Consider the following 8,091-nt stretch of genomic DNA (forward strand, 5'->3'; position numbering starts at 1 on the left):
CCCGCCCCCCAAAGTCACCTGTGATAGGCTACGTGACAATTTACGTAGTCTATCACGGCTGACTTTGGAAGTCTAGCCGTGATCGGCTACGTAATTGTTATGTAGCCTATCACGGGTGTTTTGTTTTTTTTTTTTACTTTTTTGTTTTTTGCAATGGCGGCGGCGGCAGCCGGTCAGGAGGCCGGCCGCTGCCCCCGCCGAACCGCCGCCGAACCGCCGGGACCCGCCGCCGGGAGGGACATTCGCAGGAGGTAAGTCCCATCCCGGGGGGGGGGCGGGGGGCCGGCGGAGAATTTCCCCACCAATTTCGGGGGGCCGAATGCGTTGGCATTCGGCCTCCCGAAGATTCGGGGAGAAATTCTCCGCCATCCCTAATTGCCTAGCAAGGAAAGGGCCACATCTCAATTGTATTGTTCTTACGGTGGTGAAGCCTCTAATACTAATTGGCTCAGCTTGGATGATTGGCTTGCAATTGACACAATTGAGCAAGTTTATTAACATGCCACTGCTCAAGAAACAAAGATAGCAGAATATTTGGAGAGCAGCTTCGTGAAGGAAGGAAAAGTTGTCAATATGTCCGGGATTCAAACTTTACATGGATCCTATGGTCAGATGTAGCTTTCTGGAGCAGGCACAGGTTGAGGAATCTACTGCAGGAGAAGAGAATTAACAGTCAATGAGACTAGAGGAAAGGTGGCTCAATGAAGAGTCCAGGGTAGACAATAAACTGAAGAAGGGGTAATTGGAGGTACAGGAGGTTTGATGGAAAGAGCAGAAAAGATGGGGAATTTTAAAAAAAGGAATGGATAATGTGAGTGGGTTTGAGATTAGTGTAATTCAGGTGGGAGGTAGCAAAAGCCATGAGAATGAACAAGAGCATGAAGGAAGACAATATAAAGGAAGCAATATGGAACCAAGAACTGTGTCTTGTAAGCTGCTTATAGATATTTGGGAACGTGTTGAGTTAGCAAACTTAGACCTGCCTGACAATTGGTTTTAGTTTTTCTGGGGTGAGGCCTGCCTGAAAAGAACCTATATCATCTGAGCCCTCAAGGTTCTGCTGGAGAAAAAAAATACAAAATTAACTACAGTGATTTACTGTTTATAGGAACTTACTATACAAATAGCATTATTTTTCTTCTTCTCTGAACAGTACATTTTAATTTTCAATACGATGGCATGGCTTGACTGCTGTAATTCATTCCAGTTGTTCCTGTGTTGTTTCATTCACAGATTGTATTCTGATTATCTCTATTTTGCAAATGCTAACAAATCTGTAGAAGACTTCCATGAAAAAGTGTCTGAGTCACTGCAGCTCTTTGAAAGTTGCCTCATAGATTACTCCCTGAGAGCCTGTGTGTACAACAACACTCTTAACAATGCCATGTCGGTACGTACATTTCAATTCATGCTTGATCAGATTATTAGACAATAGAATATAAAGCCATTACTATCACACATCGGAATGTGTACCATACAAATATCTTATAAAATCAAAAACAGGGTTAATCCTAATTCTCACTGTGGTAGTAAATTTGTGTCTGAGTTGTATCACTTCACACTGCAGTTGGGGTGTGTGTGATATGATGGAATGCTTCGCCCCTACAAACAAAAATCCTTCCACATAGAAGATTAGCATGTCAAGAAGAAGGCTAGGCTGGAGACAGTGCCAGCTCCAGATTTCTGAGGGCCCCTGGGTACCTTGCCACTGCCACTGTCACCAACTGTTTTTGCTCCTCATCCTCTTTTTCATCATTGCTACTGCTTGCTTGCTTGACAGGCACTGAGCCAGTGAGCAGGTAGGCAGTGGCATCTACTGCTTCTCACTACCACCACGGTTATCTGGGCCAGAGCAAGAGGGAGGTGAACAAGTAGACTGCAATGGTGAAAAGGAGGAGCAAGTCCAGGGGGATCTGTCAGTGGGCCCCTGCTGGGGTGTGGGCCCACAGCAGGTGCCCAACCATGCCTACCTTTGATGTTGGCCCTGGCTAGAGACATTCTTTCTGACATCTAGATGTCTAAGTTGAGGGTTTTTTTCATTTTGTTTTAGGGGGTTAAGAAGAGAGCATTCAATCATGAGTGAGTGCCCAACTGTAGCCTACATTGGTACAGCCCAGGCAGAGGGTTCCTTTTTCATGGGTGAGATTTGTATGTTCTGGCCTTGTTGATTAAGTTTGGCTATCACTAATTCATTCATTGTTTTTTGCTACATCTTTGGCAGATGAATCAATGTGAATGTGGAAAATGACACCAATATTGTGAGAGTAGGAAGGGTCCATTGTGATGGGGATAGTAGGACAGTCATGAGGCTGAAGCGTCTCTTGCGGTGGGGTGTTGCCTAGGGTTGCGGAGGTAGCCATTGCACTGCAGAGCTATCGATAGCTCATATCGGTGACCCTTTCGCATCTGCCTTTTCTTACAAGGACAGCAGATTATGTTCCAGGCTAAGGCTGGACCTTAGTGGTGTCAGGGGGAAATTGTGGCTGGCTATCCATGCCAGTCTCTCTCAGCATCTCATAGAGTGGGGCTAGAACTTCCCAAGTTCCTTCAATAAAGTTGTGGCCTGTTTAATCCCATGGGAGAATAATTCAATGGCCCCTAGACAGCATCTGAGGGACCATAGAGTAGTTCAGATTCCTGAATCTGAGGTCAGAAACAGAGCTCCAACGTCAGACCCAGGAGTCCGATCTCCCTGCCCCCTCCCCAGCACAGCTGGTGGGGGGAGAACCACACTGGTTGCCTCTCCAAGTTCACAAAAGCAACCTCAGAGACAACGGAAAGGGGACAGGTCTGTGGATGGGGAGGAGACTGGGGAAGCGGGGATACAGACTATCCCCAGCCTTCCCTAGCCCCTTCCCCTCTATCCCTAGCCAGATGGCAAAAATGCCTATCTAGCAGAAATGCAGGGTGGCAAAAGCACCGAGGCAATGATCCATGCACTCCTCCTGCTCTGCATAGGATGCCCATCAACCTCCAAGTTCGGAGGCTGATGGACATCAGGGGGACATTGCACCCGTACTGTATTCTTGCTTCCACTGCAAATTCATTTATAGTGCTTAACTTCTAAAACAGAGGTGGGCAACTGATGGCCCTCCAGATATTTTGGCTTACAACTCCCATGACCCCTCACCATTGGATATGCTGGCTAGGGCTCTAAAGGGAAGTGGCTTGTGTTTGAAGCAACACTAAGAAAACAGAAGCGTTTATGCCTTGCTCTTCTAAGATGCCATAAATGTAACTTAGCATCATGAAGTGCAATGTTTAAGCTTTGAGCCAATAAGAATAGTTCCACTGAAGTACAGAAGGACGTATAAAATTGCTTAATTCATATGTACAGGTTTGCATGTTAATATTTCTTGCATATTTAACTCAAACTGTTTATCTTTTGTTTCTATTCTTTTAGGTAAGGCTTCAAGTTGGTCTGTATGTTGTTTTTCTCCTGGATTGGCTGACAGTTTTTAATAAAGATCAAATACTAGTTCTCCGCTTGGAGGATCATGCATCCAACGTTAAGTTTACTATGCACATGGTGTTCCAGTTTCTGGATTTAGGTAGGAATTTTTCTGAGCCTTCTTACTTAAGCACATCAGTCACCCATTAAATAAAATTGCCATATATTTTCTAAGGCTCCTTCTATATCCTCCTTCCTTGAATGCCATCAGTCTTAATGTCTATCCTCAGCATGGCTGTAAAGACACAGATGGTAGCAAAGAGGGGACAGAAAAGTTTCACCATGTGGAAGAATTGGGACGTGGCACATTTTGATAGAGCTTTAAATTTGTTATTTTGGTCAGTTCATTTGCCACCCATTGGCCGATTCAACTTCAGAAATTGAGGCATACATTCAACTTCGGAAACAGAGACAATTCAAAGTAATTATGCTTTTGTGGGTCCCATCAGTGTCTTACAAAAACCTTGTAAATCAGTTGCCTGGCTGCTTGATTTACTAGAATGCTTTGTCTGTCAGGCATATAAAAGCTGGATATGCTTGTCTTTTATTTAATTCAATAATATTAGAATTGACTACGTAGTTAGTCTGCACATGCCAAGAATATATATATATATATAGAGAGAGAGAGAGAGAGGGAGGGGTTGGTGTAAAGTGGCACAGCAACAAAGCAACAAGGAGGCTCTGGATCCACTGTGGTTGCAGTCAGTCTTAAGGTAAAGGTATAAGAAAGATAGAATCATAGAATAGTAGGGTTGGAAGGGGCCTACAAGGCCATCGAGTCCAACCCCCTGCTCAATGCAGGAATCCAAGACAGAAAGACTAACAACAGAGTATTCAAAAAATATATTTTAAGCTAAACGTTTCGGCTTCCGCCCTCATCAGTAAGAATCTATCTATCTATCTATCTATCTATCTATCTATCATCTATCTAAACTTAAATCCAGCTTTCCAGTGTTTTTTTTTAACCAACAGGTATGCTATTTTAATGTAATTATAACCCACCTGATCACATTACCTTTAGGATCACTTCATACATGTTTTTCTAGACAGAAAACAACTTGCAGGCATGTTTATGAAAACTGCATGTACAATGTGAGAAGTTGCAAATGCACAGATATATTATTTCTTTGTTACATTTCTATGCTGTAGATATTATACTATGCTATATTACTATATATAATATAATAATATAAATGTTATTTATAATATATAATACTATATTACAGTAATATAATACTATATTACATTTCTATACTGCCCAACAGCCAAAGCTCTCTGGGTGATTTACCACTATTAAAACCATAAAATATAACGTAAGATGCACTATAAAAGTTTAAAACCACAGAATAAAATAGAAGTTAAAACCAAAATAAAACCTAGCAGCAATACAAAGATTTAAACTACAGTAACAGGTTTAAAACAGAAACTGAGAGACTAAAGCGCCTGAGAAAATAAAGTCTTCTTATTTATTTTTTATTTCTTATGTTTATTTCACCCAAGATACTGAGTGGTTGTCACAAGTTATGGCTACACGCTTTCCCCACCTTCTACATGGGAGTAATTTAGTGATATCTATATAGGAAATGACCTTCTGTGAACCAGACCTTTGTGGGTTGTGTAGAGTCTACACTCTAGACAGACTAACATGGTCTGTTGTACTGAAGATGAACTTTTAGCGGATGAGAAACCCCCTTCCATCCCCACTGGCCAAAAGCATAATGTGAGGTGGGACCAATTTCAACAGTAAATTGAATGTGCATGAGTGAAATATATATTAATTGACATCAGGTAACTCTATCATAAGGGACTAAGTATTCAGAAATAAGGAAAAATAATTGTTACCCAAGAATATGCATTCATGATTCTTTTATACCGTCATAAATTGGTTTTAGAAAACTATCAGCCATGAGGAATAATTCCTGCTACTTACTATGCAAAATGACTAACTGATACATGGGAAAATTATGTTGTGTCTTAAATGCAATAAAGTTTTAAATATTTAAAAGCTATCTAAGTACCTAGAGTTGTATGAACCTGTAGGAATTGGGATGCTGGAATAGAAGGTTTTCTGTTCAGGCACCAGCAGGGGTACCCTTACATTGCATTCTTCTCTCGACACATATAGGGTGCAATCCTATGCATGTTTGGACAGAACCCCCCCCCCCCCCCGCAACTCCTAGGGTGCCCCAGCCAGCATGGCTGGATGGGGAATACTGGGAGTTGTAGGATGTTTTTCTGTCTAAACATGCATAGGATTGCACCCATATTTACTTATGGTTTGCACACTGCAACTTGTAGGTGGAATAGGAAGCATGCTTTTCCTGTTCTCCTTGCTTTTTTGTAAAGCATTGCTCCCTTTGCAGTGAGATGCCTGAGCTACTCCTGCATCTGGACCTCATGCATCTAAGACCAAACTCCACGTGAAGTTAAATACATGTAAGCATTTGGGGCAAAATCCAATGCCACTTGAGCAGATTCTCCTCTCCTCGCTACCTGAACCCCCACCCTCCCAATCTCTTGTCCATAATGTCCTCCAACTCTCCAGAACAGATTTTTGAGGTCATGTGGGAGGTTGGCGGAATTACCCTCTTCCCTGTCTCACTGATGGAAGCTGGTTAATTGGATACAACCCTTAACGTGCATGATTTTTCTTGTTAAATAGCATTTTGGGGAAAGGAGGTAAACGGAAAGGAGTCAGAAGCATGGGGAAGAGAGGATTAACTCACAGGCTGCTGTCCTACCTAAAATCACCCCCTTTTCAAAGCTACTATAAGTCTCAGTGGTGGAAGCTTCCATTACAAGCTTCCCTCTCAGGTGTAATAGTCTTGGGGTGATTTTTGGAAGACCACAACATACATGGAAAGGGTTAAATCCACTCCCTACATGCTGTGCAGTCCTGATCATGTTTCTCCACTGCGATCCCCACCCCACGGATTCTATTTAAAGAACAAAAATCATGTATGTCAATCATGTACACACTGTCGTGTGTAATTTAACCCTAATTGAATGGGAGCAGTTGTGGGTTCTACTTCAGCCTAGGGATGTCAGAGGAATTTAGTTGGGGGCAGGAGCTCAGTGACCTTTCATTGGCTTGGCCCCCCAGATTCCATTCCATCTTCTGCCAACTGGCCCAACTCAGTGCACTGTGAGTCAGGCCAGCTGGCGGAATTTCTGTAATTTTTTTTACCCAAAAAAAACTTGTGCAAATTTTGGCGGTAAATCATGCAAATTACAGCCATAATGTGTGCAAAACATGCAGATTTGTGCAATTTATAGCCAAATTTGCATAAATTATGCAAATTCATGCAATTTGCAGCTGATTTGCACAAATTATGGCCAAGACAAAAAAAATGCATTAGAAATCCATGGAACTCAGAAAAACCATGGACTTTCACAAAAGCAAGCCAAGTTGGGTGTGCCATGGCAGTCCAGTAGTCCCCAAAAGGCCCCGGTTTCCCAGTGACTGACATCCGTACTTCAGACGTTGCAAAGAAGAACAAGCCACTCATGCTTAGTGTTTGAACCACAAGCTGTAATATTCAATGCCACATTTGTACCTTTAATGTTCTTTAACTTGGGAATGTTGGAGAAATTCATAACAAACATTATTCATGCATTTAAAAAAAAATGGTTTTTTTTGCCACAGGTGCCCTAACTGAAAAACAAGAAGCTCTGATTACCAAGAGTCCTGCATCAAACACTAGAAGACCTGAAGATCGTAATCTAGGTCCTATGTTACCTCTAACAAAGGAAATTCTACGAGATTTCTATCAGCCTTTCAACAAAAAACTGGCTCAAGTTCTTTCTGATGAAGCTTTTTTATGGAAAAAACCTTGATCTGTTCATTTCAGTGTCATAAATGCAGCGCTAAGGGAAAATTTTATTTTTCTTAAAATCTTGTTTTCAGGTGCAAGTAATTACCCATCCTGAAGTCCCAAGAAAACCTATTGCAGTTAAATCTTCCTCCCCCTGGTTAGCATACAATATGTCAAAGGAACTATATCAGAACAACATAAAAGCTCCATGATTATCAAATCTCTTCTACAGCTTTTTTCTTCCTCCTCAAAAGAACAGTGTGCAAATAGTTTTGGTATGAATAAATCTTACATTCTCTGGTTGTGGTTTCAAAATATAATTTTTATGCTATTACAATACAGAAATTAGCACTAGCCACCTAAAAATGCACATTCTTTCTCATTTTTAATCTATGTCTAGCATTCTTTGGAAAGTATTCAAAATACCTTTTTACCATTAAAAGTTAATTGATTTTAATCCAGAAGTCTGCTTTATATTTCAACAAACTCTTCAGTATGCAATCTCTCCACCTATAATAAACCTATTAAATCTGCCTCAACTGTGATGTGAAATAGAGAAGGAAAGCCAAGTGACTTGTTAATGGATTGTTATGTTTTATTAGGCCCAAAACAGAATTAATTAGGGATGTATGAAAGGCACTTAGCTGGTCCCGCAGCTTGCTTCGCGGTGGGGGGGAGGCGCTTTGGTTCTCCCCCCGAAGTTCAGGCCGGGGGGGAGGCGCCCCGCCCCGCCAATAGCGTTGCCCTTATTTTCGCCATAGTCTACGTAAATCTTTACGTAGACTACCCGGGACCAAATAAGGAACGCAAATGGCGGCGCCCATG

The 8,091-nt window shown here is 41.8% G+C and overlaps 1 protein-coding gene across 4 annotated transcripts in view; it reads left to right on the forward strand.

The window, feature by feature from the left end:
- The window catches only part of CHST15 (carbohydrate sulfotransferase 15), a 121,577-nt gene extending 113,849 nt beyond the window's left edge, over nt 1-7,728 (forward strand). For all 4 annotated transcript variants that reach the window (XM_084845967.1, XM_084845969.1, XM_084845968.1 and 1 more), the window contains 3 exons: nt 1,234-1,390; nt 3,404-3,551; nt 7,098-7,728. In XM_084845967.1, coding sequence (XP_084702093.1) covers nt 1,234-1,390; nt 3,404-3,551; nt 7,098-7,288 — 496 coding nt within the window. In that variant the 3' untranslated portion in view covers nt 7,289-7,728. The remainder of the gene's footprint in view (nt 1-1,233; nt 1,391-3,403; nt 3,552-7,097) is intronic.
- Nucleotides 7,729-8,091: the final 363 nt, after the last annotated feature.

This window comes from Heloderma suspectum, chromosome 3 (genome assembly GCF_057233095.1).
Source record: "Heloderma suspectum isolate Gila_16-S chromosome 3, 16-S_ref, whole genome shotgun sequence".
Taxonomy (NCBI): Eukaryota; Metazoa; Chordata; class Lepidosauria; order Squamata; family Helodermatidae; genus Heloderma; species Heloderma suspectum.